Genomic DNA, 26,261 nt, shown 5'->3' on the forward strand with positions numbered 1-26,261 from the left:
TCAGATATGCAGATGACACCACACTTATGGCAGAAAGTGAAGAACTAAAGAGCCTCTTGATGAAAGTGAAAGGGAGAGTGATTAAGTTGGCTTAAATCTCAACATTCAGAAAACTAAGATATGGCATCTGGTCCCATCACTTCATGGCAAATAGATGGGGAAACAGTGGCAGACTTTAATTTTTTGGGTTCCAAAATTACTGCAGATGGTGACTGTGGCCTTGAAATTAAAAGACGCTTGCTCCTTGGAAGGAAAGTTATGACCAACCTAGACAGCATATTAAAAGCAGATACATTGCTTTGCCAACAAAGGTCTGTCTAGTCAAGGCTATGGTTTTTCCAGTAGTCATGTGTGGATGTGAGAGTTGGACTCTGAAGAAAGCTGAGTGCTGAAAAATTGATGCTTTTGAACTGTGGGGTTGTAGAAGACTTGAGAGTCCCTTGGACTGCAAGGAGATCCAACCAGTCCATCCTAAAGGAAATCAGTCCTGGGTGTTCATTGGAAGGACTGATGCTGAAGCTGAAACTCCAATACTTTGGCCACCTCATGTGAAGAGTTGACTCATTGGAAAAGACCCTGATGCGGGGAGGGATTGGGGGCAGGAGGAGAAGGGGATGACAGAGGATGAGATGGCTGGATGGCATCACCGACTCAATGGACATGAGTTTGAGTAAACTCCGGAAGTTTGTGATGGACAGGGAGGCCTGGCGTGCTGCGATTCATGGGGTCGCAGAGAGTCGGGCACGACTGAGTGAGTGAGCTTAACTGTGAATGAATGGCAATAGGAAGACAAATATAAAGAGGAATAAATTGTGGGTATTCATTTTAGAATAATGTTCTTGAGATATAAGAGATTCTCAAGGGTGATAAATGCTGAGTCAGCCTGTCACAACTGTATATTTTTTTGTAGTTTCCATTTGTTGATAACCTGTTGTATTTCAGGTCCTATACCTCACGTGTGGAACATTCTGTCCTTTTGCACATAGCAGCTAAAAGATCTTTTATTATAAAAATAAATGTGATTATGTCACTTCTCAGCTTAAAATACTGTAATGGTGTGAAATTTACCTTGTTATGTTAATGAAGCCATTTTTTGTCCTTTTCATTTTAACCTATTGTTGTTATAGGCAGCATATATGTTGAATATTGCATTTTTGTTTCAAGTCCAGTGTAATGATTTTGCCTTTTTAACTAGAGTGGTCCTTTTGTTTTAATGTGGCTGTTAATATAGTGGGATTTGAATCTCACATTTTGTTATTTATTTTCTATTTTTCTCATCTATTCTTTGGTATTATTTTACTCTTGGATTGAGTATTTTAATGACTTTATCTTTCTGTTGGTTGGTTTGTTACTACTTTTTGTTTTGTTTGTGGTTGCATTAGGGTTTACATGATACATTTTTAACTTCCTTCAAATGATATGATATCACTCTTCGTGTGGTATGAAGCCTCACGATAATATACTCCCGTTGGGGGTTTGTGCATTTGTTACCACACATCTTACCTTGGGTTACATTTAAAACTCTTAACATGTTCTGATTTTTACTTTCAACAAAGCAGTTGTCTTTTTTATCTGCACACTCCAGCATTCTTCACTCTGTTGTGTCAATCTTGACTTCCATCTGGAATCATCTTTCTTGCACATGAAAAATTGCCATAACATTTCTTCCAATGCTAATGAATTCTTTCACTTTTTCTATGTCTGTGGAAGTCTTTTTTAACCTTCATTTTGAAGTATTTCCATCGGTATGGAATTCCAAGTTGATCATTTTTCCTTTCAGAGTTTTAAACATGTTACTACACTGTCATCTTGTTTGAATTATTGGGGCGGGGAATTTGCCATCACTCATAACTTTGTTCCGCCGTACATGTTTCTCTTCTTCTCTGGTTGTTTTAAAGATTTCTCCTTCGCTTGATTAATTTGATTATGATGTAGTTTGAGCATGTATAGTTTTCTTCATATTTTTGTCCTTGGGTTTCACTGAGTTGGATCTGTGGATACTGGGTTTGTAGTTCTCTTTAAAGTTGAAATTTTTTTAGCCATTGTGTTTGTCAAATATCTTTTCTGTATCTTCTCTCCTCTATTTCTGAAACTTCAGTTGCATATATCTTATATTATTACATACATGTCGGCTTCTCACAGTTGTTTCACAGCTCATTGATGCCCTTTTATTTTCTTCCCTCTTTTTTCATTTTGCACATATATTTCAGTTCACTAATCTTTTCTTTTATGCTATTTGATGTTTTTCCTATTCAGTTAGCTCAGATAGCAAAGCTTTCTATTGTCGAAATTCAGTGCAGGTATTTTTAAAAAAAATATTTTTCATTTCTCTGCTTAAAATCGTTAATCTTTTCTCAGCCTTGTCAAGCATATGAATTGTGGTAAGTTTAAACTTTCCTGTCTCATTCAATATCCCATGAATTACGAGTTTTTTCCATTTTGCCTCTTGGGAGCAAGTACTGTTCCCATCTTTATCTGAGAGTTGGGCACGGTTACCTCCAGTGCTTTTGACTGATCTTTCCTCAGCCTTGAGTAGTTTTCTCGCATGCATGTGGTGTACACTGCGGCTAAAGACATAAGCGGCAGCCTCTTGAGAACTCTGGAGCTTTCTGTCTGTGTCACCGTTTCCTGGCTGGTACCCTGTCCTGAGAACTCAGCTGCGTTGGCATTCCAGCTCTTACCTCTGTCTCATTCATGACACCTCCTGGCTCCACTGGGTTCCTTTTCAGACAGCAAGCTGGAGCAGTCATGGAATGCACCTCTTTCCCCTTTCTCAGTCAGTATCAGTGTCTGAAAACTGTTGCCTCTGGGTGTGGAGGGGAAGGGAGATAAATGCAGTCCCTGTTTTTCCATTTTTGGCCAGAAGGGGAATTTCTCTCTGATTGTTCTAATGATTTCTAAATCCATTTCAATTTGTAAAATGATCTAGTATCTATTTTTTAGCCAATGCAGGAGACCCAGGTTCCATCCCTGGGTTGGGAAGATCCTCTGGAGAAAGGAATGGTACCCACTCCAGTGTTCTTGCTTGGAGACTCCCACCATCAGAGGAGCCTTGCAGGCTTGAGGTCCATGGGGTCATGAAGAGTTGGACACAACTGAGCGACTTTGAGATTTCACCACTCCCTTCTTGTCTACTGTGTTTCAGCTGCATTCATTTTCTGTTCACTGCTCAGGTTTGCTTTACCCCGGCTGCTCGCTCTGCCTCAGCCCAGATACCCCTTCCCTGTGGTAGGACCTATCATCCTGATGTATCCCTCCATTCTCTATGTTATCCTGCATATTCATGAGCAATTATCCTTACCTAAAATGATCTTACCTATTTATATTATTGTTTCTCCTTTTCTTTCCCTTTCTTTATCTCTTTACTTTAGTACATCCATTTGGACCAGGTTCCTGTCATCTTATGTTCAGTGTGATTCTTTGGCACATAATAAATATGCAATAAATAATTCGATATATAAATGAATGAGTAGTTATATCTGTCTCTCATATAACTCCCAGAAATAGTCATTAACATTTCATTGCTGAGGCAGCTTGTTCATCCATCTAGTAACTAGTGCAGCTCAGCTGTGAACCATACTTTTATGATGCTGAAGGACAGCCTCCTTTTTTTTTATGGTGGCAATCACTCTCGTGTGTTAGCTGTAGGTTCCCCCTGTACTTGAAGTTGCTTTTAGCCCTGGTTTCTGTATGTTTCATCACTGGAGCAAATTTATTTCTAATATTTAAAGATTGACTTGAGTTAATGATAAATTACTTAGTATGTTTATGGAGGAGCTTAAATTATTGAGCTGTTGAATTTAAAATTAATTTTGGGGAATTTTGTCAAGTTTCTACTTTTTCTACTTTGGTATTTTAAATCTTCTAAATAGACAACTAAAAAGTGGGGCATTTGAGTCCATAATAGGAATTATGGTTGGTTTTTGGTTTAGAAACATGATGCTTTCTTGTTAGACCATCTATGTAGTATTGAAATTTTATGGCACAATCTGCTTAATGTGTTTCATTTGCAAAAACAAAACATCATTATAGTCACATACTAATTACTAGCCATGAATCATTCATTTGAAAGAAAGTCTAAAGCATTTTGTAGTTATAAGCAAAAAGGTCTCTTATGAGTCATCACTTTACAGACAACATTGTTTTAAGGTTGATTTTTAGATTTGAGTATCATCTAGTGCCTGAGAATCATTTTCTGTATTCTGCAAATCTCATTATATAGGTCTAGATGCTATCTTCTAAGACTGTTTTGGAAACATAATGGAAAATGGGAGACTGAACTTCTGGAACTAAGTTACTATAGAGTTGGGCAATTTTATTTTTTTTTATTTTTATTTTTTTAAATAAATTATTTATTTATAACTGTGTTGGGTCTTAGTTGCGGTGTGCAGGCTTCTCTCTGGTTGAGGGGCACGGACTGAGCTGCTCTGAGCCATGTGGGATCCTAGTTCCCTGACCAGGGATCGAACCCACATCCTCTGCATCGGAAAGTGGATTCTCAACCACTGGACCACCAGGAAAGTCCCCGAGTTGGGCAATTTTATTGTGCTGGTGGCTTAAGGTGTAATTGCAGTAGATATTGACATGTTTATTTTATATATTATTCTCGAAGCCATCTGAAAAGCTCTATAAACGTACATTTTTAGTAGAGTGAATACTATAACCAATATTCTATATTTAATGGCTGTCCCCTTTAACACAAAGGTGAACATTTGATGAAAATAGATTGTATACATACTACTTATATAGTCTTAAATCATCTTCCTATAAATAACATTATATAAGAAAGTATTGTAACTTTACATTGAAAAACTGATGGACATCACCTTAGCTAAATATTATGTATTATATTATTATAATATATGAACATATATATATTTCCTTTAGTATACATATATATGAAAAGGACGACAGAAAATATGATGATGCAAATGATACAAAATGGAAACATTCGGTTAATCTAGGTAAAGAGTTTTTTGTATTTTTAAAACTAAACTTGTAATAAAAGCATTTTAAAATTCCATTTACAGTAATAAAATACTAAAATACTTAGGAACAAATTTTTAGAAATCTGTGGTGGTCTCCCTGGAGGCTGGGCTGTGCACATGCGGAGCAAGATTTGCCACATGGCACCTGTTGCACAGTGAGTTTAGAACAGAGATAGCAGGGGTCCATCGTTCCTAGGAGCCATTGGAGTTCTGGCCCTGCCAGTGTAGAGATAACTCCCACTAACATACTTGGCATTCACTCAAACAACTAGTAAGGTTGTACCTTAGGAAACATGGCCAGCATCCTAAAGGAGTACTTACACTAGGCTGACCTTAACAAAATTAAGACTACAGTCTTTTCTGGGAAGGATGAGTCCTAACAAGTTAGAGGGGCCAAGGAAACGCCTCCCGCTTTCCACAGAATGTGAGCCTAAACCTGTTAAGACTATAAATAAGCCTATGGAGAAACTTAAAGGTGATGACCCAATGATTGATTTGCCTGCTAAATCAAGAAGGAACAATCTTCAAAGTAGTATTATACTTCAGGAGTTGTTATGGCATTTTATTATTTAATTAAGAAGTTGTGGCTCAGCTGGTAAAGAATCTGCCTGCAATGCAGGAGACCTTGGTTCGATTCCTGGGTCGGGAAGATTGACTGGAGAAGGGAAAGGCTACCCACTCCAGTATTCTAGCCTAGAGAATTCCATGAACTGTATAGTCCATGGGGTCCCAAAGAGTTCGACAGGACTGAGCGACTTTCACTTTCACTTTCAAAGTTAATAATATAGAATGTATTGTCAAAGGAAAAAGCAGTCAAATCAACAAGAGGGCCCAGATTTTAGATTTCAAATGTAAAGACGTTAATATGGATATTATAAATATGTTTAACAAACTAAAGGAAATTATCTTTGAGAATGAAAGGAAAGAAAAAGTGAAAAGTTCAGTAACTGAATTAAAATATTCAATATGTAGGTTAAGTATATTGGAAATAGACAATCTAAAACACCTGTAATTGTAGTCCCCAAAGGACAGAGAGTGAGATTGTGGCTGGCAAAATATTTGAAGAAATAAGGGCAAAGAAATGTCAAATTGAGTGGAAAAAATAAACTTATGGTTCAAGAATCTCAGTAAACCACACTCAGGATAAATATAAAGAAAAAGGCACATTCTAGTCAAACTGCTTAAAGACAAAGACGAGAAAGTAATTTGAGACGGAAGGAAACATATGAGAAAATAAGGAGATGGATATAGCTGATTTTCTAGAAATAATCAAAAGCAGAATTCAACAGAAGGGTGTATTTAAAATGTTGAAATAAATAAAACGCTATAAACTAAAAATTCTCTACTTAGTAGATACCCTTCCAAAATTGGGTAAAATGAATACACTTTAAAAAGCGGAGAGTTTGTGCCTGTCACAGCTGTCCTACAAGAAAAGGTAAAGTTGTCCTGCAGGCCAAATGAAAATGATACTAGATGAAAACTGGTATCCACAAAAAGAAATCAATACCATGTGAAATAATAAATGAACTGTGCTTTTTTTTGTTCTCATAATTTACTTAACAGAAACCTAATAATTAAAAAGTGACGTTGCAGGATAGTGTTTGTCTGTATACAGAAGCAGAAGATGTGCTGGCAGCTGCCCGAATGGTCGGTGGGATGGATGGGGTTGGACTGCTGTAACATGACACACGTGGGATGAATCAGAGTCTGAGGTGTGACTGAAGTGCTGGAGGGGCAGTCAGGAAACGAAAACCATAAAAAAGCATGATACTGACTTAACAGTCACTCTCAGTAGACTACATAAAGATGCGTCCTAGAGGAGCCAGGAAAAATCAAGAAAAAAAATGGAGTACTAAAAATTGCTTGGTAAACACAAAAGCAGGAAAGGAGGACGGAGATGTAAAGGGCAGAAAGGACAAACACATAATCAGCAGTAAGAAAAGTAGCATCGCTGTGTGTATTTCAGGGAATGCTTATTTCAGGACAGATCATCTGTTAAGAGATAGTGGCATTACACAAGGATGCAAGGAGTAATTTACAAGAAACAATCATCTTAAATATGTATGCACCTAATAAAGAGCATTAAAATTCATGAAACAAAACCTGTAGAATGAAATGGAGAAATAGATAGCTTCCCAATCATAATGAGATTTTAATGCCCCTCTTTCATTTAATTCTAGTAAAAGTATATCGAAAAAGAAGACAGTAAATATTTGAAAAAGCAAGACTGTTCTATCAACCATATTGTTCTAATTGGTATTTATAGAAAATTTCACATGTAACTGCAAAATATACATTCTTTTCAAATATACATGGAACATTCACCAAGGTAGACCATATGGAAACATAAAATAAGTCTCAGTAATTTTCCAAAGATTGAAATCTTATAGAGTATGCTTGCTGTCTAAATGGAATTAAATTGGACAAAAACAATAATAGAACATCTCTCACTGTTTCAAAGTTGGATAACATAATATTAAATTGTTTGTGGGTCAAAGAAGAAATTATTTTGAAATTCATGAAAATGAAAGCATGAAAAAAATAAAACTAAATGCTCAAATTTCAGTCAGTAATCAAAGAAGGGAAACTATTACAGAAAATAATCTTACTACAGACCCATATCATATATAAACATACATGAAAAAATTGTCAATAAAATATTTTTGTATCAAGTAGTGCAGTGCATAAAAAGGAGAGTGTATTGTTACCAATTTGTACAAGGTTGGTTTAACATTTGAAAATTAATTAATGTAGTTGACCATATTACAAAAAAATGAGAAAAATCATACAATTATCTATATACAAAATAAAAGCATTTGACAGCATTCTATCCTGTTTATGATATGTAAGAACTCCTAGCAAGTAAAAATAGAAGAAAACTTTCTCAACCTGATGAAGGACATCTGTGGAAAACATGGGACTGTCCTCATGCTTAGTTGCCAAAGATTAAATTCGTTGTCATTGTATAATATAATTTGGAAAACAGACAAGGAAATCTATTCTTATCACTTTTCTGTATTATAATATATATATTATATAGAATATATATATTCTAACTTGTGTAATAAGAAAATGAGATAAAAGGCTGGTATGTTGGAAATGATGTAAGTGAACTTACTATATATGTGAATACATAAGGAAATCTATAGGAATCTTAGAAGGTCACAAAATAGTCACTATATGAAAATCAGTTGTATTTTTCTATATAAGCAATAATATATTGGAAAACAAATTAAAAATAGTACTATTTACAGTCACATCAAAAGTGTAAAGTACATAAGGATACATTTCACTGAACATGTGCAGATTTTCTATACTACAACTACCAAGTTATTGCTGAGAGAACTTACAGAAGTTGTAAATAAATGGTGATATATATACCATGCTTCTAGAGTGGAAGACTAAATTCGTTAAGATTACGTTTTTCCCTCAAATGATCTATAGATTCCTAATACATACGGTCTCAACCAGTCCCAGCAGGTCCTATAATAGTAACTGACAAGATTTTACAAAAATTCATATGGCATGCAAAGGACTTGGAATGGACAAAATCGATTTTGAGAAAGACAAATTTGGAGGACCTAGAGTACTGATTTTTTATCAAGACAATAATGTTTTCGCTTAAGTATATATAAACATTTTTCTTAAAAGTTTAGAGTTTAAAGACTCACAAAGATACCATCAATTGATTTTCAACAAAAGACTTGAAGGCTAGTGAGTAGAGAAAGGAACTTCTTTGTACCAAATGATGCTGTGAAAAGTCCTTCATCATACCATGTGTGCATGCTAAGTCGCTTCAGTCGTGACCAACTCTCTGCAACCCGATGGACTGGAGCCCACCAGGCTCCTCTGTCCATGGGATTCTCCAGGCATGAATACTGGAGTGGGCTGCCATGGCCTCCTCCAGGGGATCTTTGTGGCCCAGAGCTTGAACTTGCATCTCTTAACATCTCCTGCATTAAAAGGAAATGGCAACCTACTCCAGTATTCTTGCCTGGAGAATCCCACGGACAGAGGAGCCTGGTGGGGCTATGGTCCATGGGGTTGCAAGAGTCAGACGTGACTTAGCGACTAAACCACCACCAGTGCCACCTGGGAAGCCCTCATCATACCATACAGACTAGTTAATGAAGGGTGGAGTGTAGACCTATATATGAAGATATAAAATAAAAGCTTCCAGAATATAGTCTAACATTGGCAAACGAGGCATAAGTGCTATTAACCACTTTGTGAAAAGGTTGACAGTTTTTGTTGGGTTAAGTATACATTTACACTCTCCCTTTTAGATATTTAATAGAAATGAAAAGACTCAGACCAGAGTCTTCATGGTATCCTGTGTGAGTGTCCCTGGGCTGCCACAGCAGAGGTCCACAGTCTCCGTGGCCTGAGACATTTATTCTGTCACACTCCTGGAGACCTTTGGTCCCGCATGACGCTTTTTGGAAGGATTGGTTCCTTCTGGAGACTCTGAGGAAGAATCTGTATTTTACCTCTCTCCTAGCACCTGGTAGCCTTTGGTGTTTCTTGACTTGCAACAACTTGCCATTCTTTGCTCCTTCTTCACATTCTTCACGTTGACTTCTCCTGTGCCATGTCTTTCTCTCTCCTTTCCCTTAAAATGGCATGGCATTAGATTCAGGGATCACCCTAAATCCTGCATGATTTCACCCGGAGGTCTTTAATACTCAGTCATACTACGTGTATGCAAATCTCGAAGTCATTTTATTGAGTGAAAGAAATCAGATACAAAAAGTGTTTACTGAAAGTTTCATTTATATAAATTTCAAGAACAGGCAAAACTTAGTTATAGTGATAGCAATGAAAACATTGGTTTTCTGTGTTAGCGTGCGGATTGTCTGGAAGCAGACGTGAATGAATTTAAGACACCAGAATGGTTCTGGGTGTTATGCCAGCTTTTTAATTCATCAGATATGAAACTTATGTGTGAAGAAGGTTTTGCTAAGACTGCCAAATTAAATAAGAAGCCTCTCGCTCTCTAACTTCACAACTTGCAGATCCTGAGTATCTGCAGAGCTCATTTGGACCTGCTGTGAAATCCTTAGTGGTCCAGAATTGATAAGCATTTGTACAAAAAGAGAAAGCATATCTGATGTCTATAGCAATTGTCTATTTCTTGACTAGGTGAAGGAATATACATTTTATCCTTTTAATATTTTTTGTATAACTCTTGGCTTTATCTTGCTCCTATGGCAAAATGTAAAAAAAATGCCGTATGTACCTTGCTGTTGTATAGTTTAAAAAATAATTTTAGCTTATGAGTTTTATTATCATAAGGCCACATTTATTTAAAAGAACAGTCTTGATAATCTGAGCACTATCCAGGAATAAGGCATTTGAATAGCTATGTTTTTGATGCCTTTCCTGAAGTGCAATGAACTTTTTTTTTTTATTCTGAGGATTCTGGAGATCATGAAAATATTGGACAGCTAAACAGTAAAAGGAAGATACTTTTCATATAGTTTGCTTAGGAAAATCAAGTTCTAAACCCTTTCCAAAGGGTCTTAGTCTGTGGTAGACCTTCTTCCTTCTCAGATGGCACTTTCCTCCCATCCCTGTGTCGTTTTTTCTAGTCTTGTCTTTCACAAAGATCCACTTGTTTTTTTCCCCTTCTCCTTGCTTCTCACACCTGTCTTACAGGGAGTGGAAGAATTAGCTAGTATGAAAATGTGAGTGCCAAGTGCAGTATCAGGGGACAATAAAAGTGGATCTGGAAATATTTAGGGTAGTTGGGTATACCCAGAAGGAAAGAAAGGAATGTGAAGAGTAGCAGGCAGAGCTCACAGCAGGGGCTCTCGTCTCCATAGTGTTTTATCTAATAACTGCTACGGGGAAATTAAAGTCTGCTCTTGTCCATAGGAAAATACGGTAGTAGTAGTTTGAGTATCAGATGGCTTTTAAGTTACAGTTGTTAATTTTTGTGTTATGATGCTCTGAGTGTCTTGCACACTTAGTTGGCAGCAAGTTAGCTCTAGACTCATGCCCTCTGGCCCTGTGACCTTGCAAGAGTCATTTAACTTTCCAGAAACACTGTCCCATTATTCCTTATAATTATGTATTTAGAAAGTGTCTAAAGTAAAGGTTTAAAGCAGTATTGATAAGTAAATTAAGACTCAAACTAGTAGCCTTTCAGTCATCAGGTTACTTATGTTACAAAGTTAAATGAATGATTAATTGGTCTTACAGCTTTAGGGAAGAATAGTAAAGATATGGAGTGTGTTCTCAAATGTCTTGCGAGGTGCGCCTGCGCAAGGCTGCCGGCAAGAAGTGGGGGAAAACCCAACAAGTTTTGAAAAAGTTCGCTCCTGAAATACCGTGTTTGTAAAGAGACTGAATAAAGAGGACCAGATATGGTGTTAAATGTGGTTGGTGTAAAAATGTCAAATAGATTCTGTTTTTCTCCCCCGTGAAATAATAGATAAAATTATACATGAAAAACATAACCATAATGAGATTATGGGAGATTATATCTCCCGGAAGACTTTTCCTCCTTTTTGCCCTTTAAGACAGATGGCGAGAATTCGATGATACGAGGGCAGCAACCACGACTTCTGTGCGGCTCGCAGCACCGAGTGGGCACCCAGTCAATGCTTGTTGGTTCACTGATTTTCTAAAGGTCTTCTCGTCTTACTTTGTACCTGCTCCAACCATACAAATGTTGCCAATGAACAAAATCTTGAAATAAAAATTACCCTTTGTGTTCTGGATATTGGTTTCAATTTTATCCAGTCTCTATTCTTAGGTGTTTTCATTCTGGCATGTGACATCTGTAGTCATGTGATGGGATGGTTGCCAGAGCACTACTCCCTGCCTTCAAAAAATAGTAGTAAATTTAAAAAAAAAATAGTGGTAAAATCAAAGTATTTTTATTTTCTTTTTTATGCCGTTAGTTTGATCTCCAGAGTATAACTCAGTGTTATCAGATTTTGGTGCTGTGAGTTTACATTGCTAAGACCCTCTAGTAATAAATGTAAAGGATACCTCTGGAAAAAATGAATTCTAATTTGTTCTAACCTTCTAATTATTTGCTATCTTATAGTTAAGTTTTGTAGTAGTCTTTCATTTTTTTTCTTTTTTAATGACTTTCTGTTAGCTTTGAGAATATTTTTTGAGCATCATAGCTCTCCATTTCTCCATCCAGTCTAGTCTCTGGCAGACAAGTCTGAGTTCTAAAGTTTTCAGCAAGGAAACCAGAGTGTAGATGTCCAGTTTGAAAGAGTGTGTGAAGGGCTAAAGAAACCTTCAGGATTAAAAAAAAATTTTTTTTTTTTATTTTTAACCTTTTTTCTTTGATCCCATCTGAAGAAATAGACTTTGATTTGACCAATAAGAAAAATAACTGCTGTTATCTTTATAGATCACAAGATTTAGGTCTTAGAACATTAGGTTTTATTGAGGTCTTTTTCTTCTATTAAATAAAAGGGAAAGCCATTTGGTCTGGGGCATCCGTGTAGGCTGAATGGTAGACTATAAACAGGCTCGAGTTCTGGTGATTTCTCAAGTTCCTTTCCAATATGGTAATTTTGTTCACTAAAATGCATTTGTTTAGTATCAGTCAAAATACTAACATTCCAAAATTGGGAGGCAAAAAACAATATGAAAAGGATATCTAATTACAAAAAGTGTTAAAAGATCTGTTTACATTATCCTTCCTGACTTTGCTTTGTCAGGACTTTCCATAAACTCATAGCACTTTTTACTGCATTACATCAGACTTACTCTATTTTTTCAAGGAACCTGTCCCTAGTGCCAGGTAGACTCATTACTCATATAAATCTAGGTTATATTTTTCCAGGAAAATTAATTACTTTGTACTGGCTACACATGGTGAGCTTGTCAGTAGGAAAGTTTTAACATACTTTGGGGTAGTTTAATATAGGCTTTTAGGTAGTCTATTTTCTCTTTGCACATGAGGTAGTATATTAATATATGTTAAAATTAATATATTTTGCAATAATAATGTTTTGCATCAGGTATTAGAGAATTCTTTCCTTGTTTATTGTTTTTGTTCAGTCTCTAAGTCATGTCCGACTCTCTGCAACCTCATAAACAGCAGCTCGGTGATTCCATCCAACCATATCCTCCTCTGTCGTCCCCTTCTCCTCCCGCCCTCAATCTTTTCCACCTTAGGGTCTTTCCCAGTGAGTCAGTTCTTCACCTCAGGTGGCCAAAGTATTGGAGCTTCAGCATCAAGAGTCTTCTCCAACACCACAGTTCAAAAGCATCAATTCTTCGACCTCAGCTTTCTTTATAGTTCAACTCTTATATCCGTATGTGAATACTGGAGAAACCATAGCTTTGACTAGATGGACCTTTGTTGACAAAGTGATGTCTCTGCTTTTTAATATGTTGTCTAGGTTGGTCTTAGCTTTTCCTCCATGGAGCAGGTTTCTTTTAATTTCATGGTTCTTGTTTATAGCAAAGTACCAAATACATGACTTCATAATCATTAATGAGGGCATATAGATTGAAAGCAGAGATGGCTGTGGGTCCATAATACACCTTCTGAATGGCTATAACTGTATGTGTGCATGTGACTACTCCCTTGTATATCTTGTTGTTCTGAAGGCTAAATTAAAAGTAAAAGAGTATCATACAGAATTGGTCCAGAACAATATAGTTATGTACAAACAGTAAATTTGTAATATTTAACTAAGGCCACAAATTCCAGGTAAATAAATCCATTTGGAAACATTGTATAACAAATAAAATGACTTTATGAGAAGTAATCACAGCTTATATCTACTTTCTGTCTATTTTTGGACATACAACTTCCAAACAATGATTTGTGCCCACTGAGATCACTGCAGATGGTGATTGCGGCCATGAAACTAAAAGATGCTTACTCCTTGGAAGGAAAGTTATGACCAACCTAGACAGCATATTAAAAAGCAGAGACATTACTTTGCCAACAAAGGTCCATCGAGTGAAGGCTGTGGTTTTTCCAGTGGTCATGTATGGATGTGAAAGTTGGGCTGTAAAGAAAGCTGAGCGCCGAAGAATTGATGCTTTTGAACGGTGGTGTTGGAGAAGACTCTCGAGAGTCCCTTGGACTGCAAGGAGATCCAACCAGTCCATCCTAAAGGAAATCAGTCCTGGGTGTTCATTGGAAGGACTGATGCTGAAGCTGAAACTCCAATACTTTGGCCACCTCATGTGAAGAGCTGACTCATTGGAAAAGACCCTGATGCTGGGAGGGATTGGGGCCAGGAGGAGAAGGGGATGACCAAGGATGAGACGGCTGGATGGCATCACGGACTCGATGGACATGAGTTTGAGTAAACTCCGGGAGTTGGTGATGGACAGGGAGGCCTGGCGTGCTGCGATTCATGGGGTCACAAAGAGTTGGACACGACTGAACTGAAGAATGGGTATCCTAATAAGGCCTCACTTTGTCTTTCTAAAATTTATTTTTATTACTAGAACCATTCTATAAAATAATTAGTAATGTTTCCTGTACTTTAAAAAATTGTCCCTTTTGAGCTTACAGTTTCTATACTTTCTTCTAAGAGAAAATATTTTCTCTAGATGGGAACTTGAAGACATTGCTTGAATTCAAGGAATTTTAAGACATTCCTTAGAGTACTTTGTAGAGGGACTTCTTAATAACTGTATTAGTTTAGGTTTTAGAGTCTTGATTGTATATGCATAAGCATTTAACAGGTCAAGTGGGTGGGAGAATACTGTATGTACATTATATATTTAAATTATTTGCTGAGAAAGTATTTAGTAACTCTAAGAGTTCGGTTCATCTGAAGATACTCTCAGAGGTATCTCCTGAGAGCTCTTTATTGCTCTGGTTTTGTTAGATGAGTTAACTGGGTTATCTTTCTTTGTTATTAAGGTGGTATCTGTAGTGTCCTGTTGTAGTCTAATAAGTTCAGGCTTTTGTATGGTATATTTTATTTTAAAAAACAGTCATTATATTATGAGCAAATAGCTTTCTATCTCCTTAATGAAATACTATAAGCTTCACTTGACTTTTTTTTTTTTTTTTTAGCTTTTCCTTTAGGGTCTGTGACAAACACGACTCTTTCCTATTTTAATCCTGTCATATTCTGTCACTGTTTTTTCCCTGACCTTGCCTCAAAATGCTGATATTTATGATTGTTATTGACGTTCACTGGTTTTGCTACTGCTGTCCCATCAGTCCCCTTTGTCTCAAATTTCTAATATGTTTGGTCAAAGAATTCAAATGTAACTTAAACAATGTACATCCCAAGTCCTCTGGCTCCTCCCCTCGTGTGTTGCTCGGGTGTGGTTTGGGGGTAGATTGAAGGCCAGAGCTTGCTGACCCTCTAGCCGCTTGTTCTTTGTGATGCTCTCAGCCCCTCTCACACCCAGGACAGGAGCCGGAGTCCCGACCGGGCCTCTAGCGTGTGTGGCTGGTGGCTGCCGCTGGTCCCCGGCTCTGCGAGCTTCCCAGCTCTAACTGCCCCGAGCCCGGGGCAGGGCTCCCTCTGCAGCCCTGTGTTTCTGAAGGAAGTCAGTTCAGCACAAATTGGGACCTGTTTACTCTCCTTTGATGTAACACATACTGTTAGTCAGCAGGGTTCTTGTGGACAGCAGTTGCTCTTTGAAGAAAACAAACCCTCTTTAGACCTGTCTGAATCTGTTAAATATGACCCAGCATATTTCAGTATTGAATAAAAATTAAAGCAGTGCTATGTATGAATGCTCTGTAATTTGTTGCATCTCTATCCTGTTACCTTTTAAAAATTGTGTTTTTAAAAAGTATATGTACTTTATTACTCAGTTAAACTTTGTCACTTAACTGAAGCTTTCTTTTCAACGAGCATTTAAATTGTTAATTTTTTCTTTGAGAGATGATTCTGGATTCTTCACAAAAACATGCAGGGTTTTTCTCTCTTCCTGCTATCAGTTTTAGGGGACATATTGCTTCTTCTGTACTGTCATACCAATAAATCATCCCGGATTACTTGCAGCCACACAATACTAAAGTATGCCATGCATTTTAAAGGAAATCTGCTGTTTTCTTTTCAATCAGATGAGCAGTGTGAAGAGGCTCCGGCCGCGGCTCAGTGCTGTCCTCTTTAAGCTTCAGTTTGACGAGCAGGTGAACAGCATCAAGCCTGACATCATGGCTGTCAGCGCCGCCTGCGAAGACCTCAGGAGGAGCCGGGGCTTCAGCAAGTTGCTGGAGCTGGTGCTGCTGATGGGAAACTACATGAACGCCGGCTCCCGGAACGCACAGACCTTCGGATTTAACCTTAGCTCTCTCTGTAAAGTGAGTTTGTTATTTGTTTTTCCAACTTCTTTTTTAATTGGAGGAAAATTGCTTTACAGTGTGGTGTTGGTTTCTGCCATACAACAGCGCAAATCAGCCATAATTATACATATATCACCTCCCTCTGAACACTTATTCTTAAATGTCAGCCCTGACTACATTATTTATTCTTTAGTTTGATATGCTCATTGTCAGTAACTTAAACTGAACCATCAACCCAAACCCAGAGTAAACTGAGCTAATTTACTCAACCTCTGAACTAAATCCAAATATTAATTATCTCTGATCTGCAAATTCACATGAAGGATTTTTGTTTAATAGCAAAATTGTGTTGTAAATCCATGGTTTCTCAAACTGATGAAGTGGAATATTTAAAGCCTAATATTCATTCAATATAAATACCTGCGTATGACAGTATATATATTGAGAATTGCTTGTGATTGCCACTAAAAGTTTTACCTTTGGCTATTTAAATGTTTCTTTGCATTTTTCTTTTTTGAAAGCTGACTAAAGGGAAAGAAAATTGAGACTGCTTTATATAAAAGGAAAGTCATATTAGGAATAAACATAACTCAGATGTCATTAATGATTTTGAAATATTTCTATTTAAATATAATGTTGGAGGAGGTGAAAATTTAGTAAGTTTAGAGGTTTTTTTTTTCCTTCAGTTTCTTCTGTAGGTTAAATTTTCTTACAGCAAATCCATTCAGTGTTTTATATAGCAGAGCTCTGTCTTAAGAAGTGGGCCATAGTAATAGTGCTTTATTGATCTGCTTACAACAAATTCTTCTCAGTTATACAGCACAAGAAAAGCTTTCTCTTGTTCTTGACCTGGCCACATCTACACTCCCTGATTAAGGAATTTGATTATTGTTATTGCCAGTTTAATAGGGGAGGCGAGAAACAGGCTCAGCGTTAGCTGTGGGTTACTGAGTGGTTAGTCTCTTGGTGCTTTCCTGGCTTTTCTTGCATGTTCCCCTGGCTTATGCCTCCTTTTGGTAGCAGTGCCTTGCAAACTTTTCTCCTCTCCCACAGCCATCTTTTCACTCTTCTTTCCTTGTTTTCTTAGCCTGCTATGTTCAGTGAAGATCCCTAGCAAGTATTAAGATGGGACTCATAATACATGTGTTAAAGACTGCACATTTATACAGTGCTTACTTACTCTTGTGTAAAACGCTTGTCCTCATCATCTCATTTTATGTATATGATTAATATTTATCTTGGATACGTGGGATTCATATTTTTCATAGGTAAGCCATTAAGCATGCTTAAATATCTCAGTGAACCTGTATACCAAAGTTATGGCAGCTTAGTTAAGAGAGAACGGCTGGCTGGATTAAGGAAGGGCAGTTACTCACTTGGAGAGGAGCAGGACTTTGAGCTGGATCTGGAAGGATGAGTGGATATTCCCTGAGAGGAAAAAGCATTCTAAAAAAGCATCAACAGTTCATATAAAGGGTTATATCATGGCATGTGTGAGTACACCAAGTGATCAGTTATTGTTGAAGGGGCTTCACTGGTAGCTCATGTGGTAAAGAATATGCCTGCAGTGTGGGAGATTTGGGGTCAATCCCTAGACCAGGAACATCCCCTGAAGAATGAAATGGCAACCTACGCCAGTATACTTGCCTGGAGAATTCCATAGACAGAGGAGCCTGGTGGACTGCAGTCCATGGGGTTGCAAAGAGTCAGACATGACTGAGTGACTCACACTTTCCCTTTTGGATGGAGAAGGAGTGGAGAAAATAGAAATGAAATAGTAAGTTGGTCTCGATGGTGAAGAGCTTAGGTGTCATACTGTATGGTAAAGGCTTTATGAAGGCATGTTAGTTCTGTAGGTCAAGTGACATTATCATCTGTCTTCCCGGAAGATAATTCTAGCAGCAGTGTGGAAGAAAGGCAGACTGTACCTTCCAGTACTGTCACCATTAGCCATATATGACTTTTCAAATTTCAATTACTATTTAAATAAACTTAAAAATTTAATTCCTCAGTCTCACTTAGCATGTTTCAAGTGAGTCAGTGTCCATACATGCAGACAGCATAAATATAACACGTTTCCATCACTGTTCTATTGGACAGCATTGGGTTGGGGGGTTACAGTGGGGAGAGACTCAGTGGTTGGCTGATCTGTGTCACGTAACTTAGGAGGGCACCAGGGGAAATGGAGCTGAGAGGATAGCTGGGGATGGAAAAGGAAAAAGGGAGGAGTCAAAGATAATTCCTTGCTGCTGACATGTTTGAAGCTATTGCTCAAAAGAGAGATGAGTTCAGGCTGATTTTGGTGTTTCCTATCCCTAGTTTCTAGAAGGCAACCCACTCCTGTATTCCTGGCTGGAAAATCCCATGGAGAGAGGAGCCTGGTAGGCTGCAGTCCATAGAGCTGCAAAAGAGTCAGACACGACTCAGTGACTAAACCACAAACAACAGTCTCTATTACCTCAGTGTCTTAAAAGGCGTCTGACTGAAGCTGCCTTCTTTATACATATGTTTGAGGGTCCACTATGAAGTGGTCACTGTGCTCTGAGATGATGGAGGTCTGACTAAGGCAGTTGCAGAGGGGTAGAGGGGATGGAGAGAAGAGTCTACGTCTAAGGAACATCTAGGAATTGGGAGGGCATGGTGATTATGAGTTTGGAGGCTGAAGGGCAAGGAGGCAAGCAAGACTGCCAGTTCAAACTTCCCCTGAGAAGGGAAGCCAAGGAAGAGAAACAGGGCCGGGGTGAGACAGTGGAGAAGTTAAGTCCACACGTGGAAGCCTACTGGAGTTTGCTTCACACTGCTGAGCATCTGTTCTGGCTTCAGATTGTGTGTGTATCTCAGAACGAGGACCAGCTCACAAGAAGCTGACCACATATCTTCCCTCATGTCTTCCTTCAAAGAGAGGTGGAGACAAGAGGTTAGGTCTGATTGATGAGGTGGAATTGCCTCTTATAGTATTTGGTCCATAGTAGATGCTGAATAAATAGCTTTTGAATGGATAGCAGTGCACAGTGCAGTACATTCAATGTTGTGTAAAGACAGTGTTATTATGTAGTTGAAAATAGATATCCTCTCATATTGATACACAGTTGCTGATGCATAATGATTTAAATCCCTTTGCAAATACAGTGCCTGCTGCTAGTATTTTACTATAGTCAAGCTATATACCTGTTAATCTGTCGCTAGATAATAGGGCTGACTATATTTTCAGTCAACGATACTGGATATTTTGATCATCCCTGTTAGGAGCCTTCTGTTGTACAAGAAACAAAATAAATACTACAACTTCATATTTTTTATTAGCCCACATGTCAAGTTGAAGGCATATATTGAACAAGATGATATCTCATCATGTTTGTTATCAGAAGTAGCAGCTTGATCTTTGACAATTGTGATTGAATTTTCACACTGAGCATGAAGCATTTGCTTTGATGATAAGCCCCATACAAGGAATTCCATATTTATTTGACAGTAGAAAGACAGGGTAATATTTTAATCTGTTCAAACATGCTGGGTAATTATATGCCATTTAATATTCTATATCCAAAGTCTTTACTTTTAAGTGTGCTTTATAAATTTAGCTTAAGTGTCTGGAAAGTTAAAATGTTAACTTTGCATTGTTTAGAGATAAATACATGAATAGTGAATTCTATATGCATTATATTTTGGTTTTAGGGACTATATTATCTTTGTTTATATCTGTGATTGAAATGACTATAATAAACTGTCTTATAATTTATATTATAATGATAAACTATATTATAATAAAAGTATAACATCACTGACTCAATGGACATGAATTTGAGCAATCTCCAGGAGATGGTGATGGACAGGAAAGCCTGGAATGCTGCAGTTCATGGGGTCACAAAGAGTTGGACACAACTGAGCAACTGAACTGAAGTATAATAAATGAGTTCAGAAAGAAAAGATTTTACTTTTTTTTACCCAAAGATTTGATAGGGTCTGTGATAAATATAAAAGTAAAATTTGAGACATAATACATTCTAGTCTATGGTTATTTTAAGATGTAAACGTAAATAAAAGTAGATGGTAGGCTTGAGGCTTTCTGATGGAAAAAGTGAAGTGCAGAACACGGTCATGAGACTTTGTGAACTAAATATTTTAATTTCTCTTATTTGCTAAGGCTGCACTTCATGCGAAATTTTGCCTGCATGTTATTATAAATGGAAAATAGGATGTTGAGCAGTGTTCTTTTAAATAGCAAGTGAAAAAAATCAGTGTCTTGAAGATCTTTCTTTTGGAACCATCTTTCCCCCATCACCCACTCCCCTCCCTTGCAGACGCGCACTCAGAGCCCGTTTCGGGTGACACTCTCGGAGCACCCTCATGGTAAGACGCTGCCGTTGCTGTCTGGTTACAGTCATGGCTGACTCTGAGACCCATGGGCTGCAGCCTGCCACGCTTCTCTGTCCAGGGACTTTCCCGAGCAAGAGTACCGCAGGTCCCGAATGCAATATGACAATCTCAAACTGCCTACTACCCAAATTCAGCTAAAGTTTAGTAATATCTTAGGGGGATTTTACGAATGACAAGCACTCTATCCATTCTTCTATATAGTCTGATGTTTATCCCTTCAAGAAGCCAAGCCATCAGAAAGGAAGGCACTTATACCATTTTCTTAAACTAGGGATAGCATTACTATAACTGAAAAGTCCAGGTGTATCATTTGATAATAAGCAGTTTGAGATTACATTCTTTTATCCGGACCTGCTCTTGACTAAATGCAAATTTGTATCCTTAGAAATCCAATCAACAATCAGGTAGGTGCTTGTCTGACCAAAATGCCCACCTAAAAAAATGTATATATTGTTGGTGCTAAAATTAGTAATTTTAGAGAACCTATGTGGAGCCAGGTAAGTCAGTATTCTAGAAAAAGGGGGTTGACTCAGCCATCAAACTCTACACCATATTAAATATATGAGATGATTTTAACTTGTTTTTAAAAAGATGTTGTCAGTTCAGAAACAGTGATTATCACATGCTTATATATTTTACTGATGTCTGCAAAAATGTGTGATTTCTAAATAACAAGTCATCCCAATCAGTACAATTGAATGATGGAGGTATTTGTTCTAGGTAGCTAAATAAACTGACTACCTGTACTGGGATAGTAAATATTAAGTTTTGGAAGAGTTTACCGATTATAACAAGTTATATCAGTTTATGCAGTGTTAGTTGGAGGGGAAGGATTGCAGAAAAAAGGCACTTTTGATTTATCTATAAATTTATCCATATTATCACTTATAGGAAATTTTCTTTTGTCAGTGGCAGGAGAATGTTCAGTTAATTCATTTCAAAGGTGAAGCTATCAAAGCATACGTAGTAATGGGAATGTTGGTACTGGGAGTTAGATATTAAATGCAGCGGTGGCAGGCCAGTTTTTTTGTCTGTTATCAAGTGCATGAAATTCTTATTTGGTCTGTATGTTTCTTTTATAAGTATAGGCTAACCAAAAGTCAGATAATTTCACCAAAGGGGAGGAGTTTTAGAAATGTGTTTAGTCTCCTCATTCTTTGGTGCCTTTGCCTGCTGTCGTGAGTGATCTCTTGAAGCTGTGCGCAGCTCTCCTTCAGGGCTTCAGTGCTCACCCCACAGCGCCCGTTACAAGTAGCAATGTGTCAGCCTCGCGTTGGATCAGGTACTTCAGCATGTGTGGGTGTGAATCCTGATGAGTGGCACCTTCAGTAAGATCCCACAGGTGATCTTTAAGGTTCAGATCGAACTGAGAATCGTTTTATCTGTCGTCTACCCTACTTACTTACCCCAGAATGGACAATCCCTGATAGGTAGCCTGGAACCAACCAACCAACAAACACGCAAAAGCTAAACCTAACCAATATGAGAGCAAAACAAAAATGAAACAACTCTGCTTCCTCACTTAAGGATGAGTGGTGAAAATACTCCCCAATGCTGCTGCTTTTCTTTGGTGCCACGCTGAACGCTATTCTGAAAGTGAAGAAAATGAGTGAAAGGAGTATGAAGCTCAGTGACACGGTGGAACTGAGGAGAGTTGATGGTCAGTGTCCTGAGTTATTTTTCAGGACTTGATCTTAGACAGCAGAGTTTCAGTGATTATGAAGAGCAGGAAGCAAATCCCTCCACCTGTCACATGCGGTTTATATTCTGCAAGCTTGTCACAGTCACACAGGTTGCCACTCGCGATCTTTTTTTGTGAAATCTTAATTCTTGTATATATTACCTTTTCCTTTACTATGTGAAGTTATTTTTAAGAAAGACCTTTGTCAAACAAATCCATTGTTCCAACAGCATTCAATTTTTCAGAAGGATTTTAGAAGAATTTTTATTTGCTATCAGATTGGAAAGCCACCCCAGTAAATTTTGGCACCCTTTGAAAATAAAGCAGTTTTTGGCCAAAGACTTGAAGATAACAAATGCCACACATCCAGCCAATTAAGTCTGTGAAAAATCTGACTTCCAAAGCAGTGTGAAACTACTTAGATTGCTTAACTCTATCGGACTCATTCATTAACATATTTAATCTATAGCATTTTCCAAGAAATAATTAATTAGCTTTACTAAATAGTGTTTCTGATAAATTATTCATATTACCTTTGTTTTCTCAGTTGCTGTTACAATTAGAATTATCCCTTTATTAGAATTATAAAACCCAGGTGGCTTTGTTCATGAAGAGTCAGTGTACTGCTCAGGTGCTGTCCTCTCACCGCTCTCAAAACCGGAATTCCTGATCTGTCAAACTGCCTGTCCCTGAAGCTGACAGCCTCAGATTCCTCCTTAACACTGTGCTTAGAGATTAAAAAAAAAACTTAATGACCCAGATAATCACGATGGTGTGATCACTCAGCTAGAGCCAGACATTCTGGAATGCGAAGTCAAGCAGGCCTTAGGAAGCATCACTACGAACAAAGCTAGTGGCAGTGATGGAATTCCAGTTGAGCTATTTCAAATCCTGAAAGATGATGCTGTGAAAGTGTTGCACTCAACATGCCAGCAAATTTGGAAAACTCAGCAGTGGCCACAGGACTGGAAGATGTTAGTTTTCATTCATATCCCAAAGAAAGGCTTTGGCGTAGTCAATAAAGCAGAAATAGATGTTTTTCTGGAACTCTCTTACTTTTTCGATGATCCAGCAGATATTGGCAATTGGATCTCTGGTTTCTCTGCCTTTTCTAAAACCAACTTGAACATCTGGAAGTTATTGGTTCATGTATTGCTGAAGCCTGGCTTGGAGAATTTTGAGCATTACCTTACTAGTGTGTGAGATGAGTGCAATTGTGCAGTAGTTTGAGCATTCTTTGGCATTGCCTTTCTTAGGGATTGATCACAGGTGACTGATCACACCACTGTGATTATCTGGGTCGTGAATATTTTTTTGTACAGTTCTTCTGTGTATTATTACCACCTCTTCTTAATATCTTCTGCTTCTGTTAGGTCCATACCATTTCTGTCCTTTATTGAGCCCATTTTTGCATGAAATGTTCCCTTGGTATCTCTAATTTTCTTGAAGAGATCTCTAGTCTTTCCCATCCTGTTGTTTTCCTCTATTTCTTTGCATTGATCACTGAGGAAGACTTTCTTATCTCTCCTTGCTATTCTTTGGAACTCTGCATTCAAATGGGAATATCTTTCCTTTTTTTCTTTGCTTTTCGCTTCTCTTCTTTTCACAGCTCTTTGTAAGCCCTCCTCAGACAACCATTTTGCCTTTTTGCATTTCTTTTCCATGGGGATGGTCTTGATCCCTGTCTCCTGAACAATGTCACGAACCTCCGTCCATAGTTCATCAGGCTCACTGTCTATCAGATCGAGTCCCTTAAATCTGTTTCCCACTTCCACTGTATAGTCATAAGGGATTTGATTTAGGTCATACCTGAATGGTCTAGTGGTTTTCCCTACTTTCTTCAGTTTAAGTCTGAATTTGACAATGAGGAGTTCATGGTCTGAGCCACAGTCAGCTCCCGGTCTTGTTTTTGCTGACTGTGTAGAGCTTCTCCATCTTTGGCTGCAAAGAGTATAATCAATCTGATTCACAAAGCAGTGGGTTCAGATAAATCTTGGCTGTGTCGCATAGTAGCCGTGTGTCCTGGGGTATGCTGCGTGACGTTTCCGTCTCTTTTGCTCTCATGGTGAGTATAGTACCAGCTGCTTCCTCGTGGGGATGTTGTGTGTGTAAGCACTTAAGGGCATTGCAGGGTTGGGCTAGTCCAGTCTCCTGGTAAGTGCCACACAAGCAGGAGTGGCCGCTGGGTTCACGCTCGGGTTCACGTTGTTCACGAGGGAGGGCCTCCGAGATCGTCTCTGGGGTCATTACAGACCCTCACAAGGTTTTCCTTTTCCTGGTGTCAGCAGTGTCTACAGCATGTCGAGTCAGTGCCGTCCTGGTGATGTAATTAGAGTACAGGCACATAAACAGTGAGGAACGGTTGCAAGTCTGACACTGTTCTTAAGATAGAAGTTTCATTATTCAGAGTATAAGGGGCTGTAGTTCTTTGGATTCTGAAAATTACTAAGAAGATGCTTAGTTTTTATTTTGAGTATTTTCTTCCTTGTGACTAATACAATGGAATATTCTTTAAATGTCATCCACATATGTGCTGAATACCTTAAAAATATTCCTAAACCTTGTATTGTAGCTACAAAGGAGTTCTGTCCCAACTGACAACCAGGCCATGATTTATTACAGGATCTCCTTTTAACATTATTTTGTTTGGAATGAACAGAGCAGTTGAAGAAACTCCATCCATCTTTTTGTTTATTTGACATATACAGCACACTAAATGTACCTTAAAGCAGCAATATATGAATAAGAAATTCTCCTTAACAGTAATAATTACTCATCAGTAAGATAATTTCTTGACAGTGATACCAAAGGAATCCTGTCAAGCAATGTTAGTGACAATTTAAATAAAGCGTATTTCTTAAACTTAAGAATAACGCTTTAAAGCAGACATTTTAGCTTCAGTTTCTTTCCAAGGGAAAGACTATGCTCAAGTTGTGTTTTTCTCTTTAACAAAATTAGCATCATCTCTCAAGCTTTCCTTGTTCTCACTCAATTGCTGATTATGTACATTGGATAATTAGTAAAAATAGAGTGTCCCCTGTTTGTTTTTAATGTTTATCAAAAGGTAAAAAATATATTGATCACGTAAGTGAAGACTGTGATAAATGTTCTTTGTTGTGCTTTCATACATTTTCACGAGCTTTCTGGAAGGATTTTTTTTTTTTTTTTTAAGTGATTTGGGGGAAGGAAGGAAGGGACTAGAGTAATTGAGGCACTAAGAATACCTTCTCAGCATTGTGCAGTTTTTCCTGAGAATGTTATGAACTGAATGAACAATCTCTGTCCTGGAATTTATAGCAGTGGGAGTTGGTGATGGACAGGGAGGCCTGGCGTGCTATGATTCATGTGGTCGCAAAGAGTTGGAAACAACTGAGCGACTGAACTGAACTGAGTAGTTTATTAGTACTGTAGTTTATAACTCCATGCATTATGAACAAATTGTCACTCTCTGTGTTTCTCAACTTCTTATTTTTTATTAGGTATATTTTCAAATCTGTTGGGATTTGAGTATTTTTTTAAGTCTCTTAATTGTTAAATATAGATTTGGGAAAAATGGGAGACTTTTACTTATTTATTATTCAGTGAGTATATTTTCAAATGATAGACAGTGACCTGTATGTGAGTTGCTAACCTGCTGATGTCAACAATACAGCCAGGATAGAACCGTCCTCCCTCAGTTAGTGTGCAGCTTTATGATTGTCTCTGAATATTTGAATCTCTGTTTGGCCTACATCCTTAACATTTATTAAATTTGTGGATGCCATAACCTATAGTATGTACCAGAATTCTCATTCTGAAATCTTATCACTGTTGAGGAAAGATCAAAATTATCCAGTTGCTTATTGTTGGACCATAGACATTTCTTGATATATTTCATTCCTCGAAATAGGTGGCCATTTAATTACATCACAAACAGAACTAGAAAGCTCTTTGCAGGCCCTTGTCTAATCAGCATTCCACACAGACC

The 26,261-nt window shown here is 37.8% G+C and overlaps 1 protein-coding gene across 6 annotated transcripts in view; it reads left to right on the plus strand.

Annotated features, from left to right (window-relative positions):
• The window catches only part of DIAPH3 (diaphanous related formin 3), a 530,827-nt gene that overhangs the window by 278,049 nt on the left and 226,517 nt on the right, over window positions 1-26,261 (plus strand). For all 6 annotated transcript variants that reach the window (XM_043892388.1, XM_043892390.1, XM_043892386.1 and 3 more), the window contains one exon: window positions 16,015-16,254. In XM_043892388.1, the coding sequence (XP_043748323.1) occupies window positions 16,015-16,254 (240 nt within the window). The remainder of the gene's footprint in view (window positions 1-16,014; window positions 16,255-26,261) is intronic.

The sequence above is a fragment of the Cervus elaphus genome, chromosome 30 (assembly GCF_910594005.1).
Source record: "Cervus elaphus chromosome 30, mCerEla1.1, whole genome shotgun sequence".
Taxonomy (NCBI): Eukaryota; Metazoa; Chordata; class Mammalia; order Artiodactyla; family Cervidae; genus Cervus; species Cervus elaphus.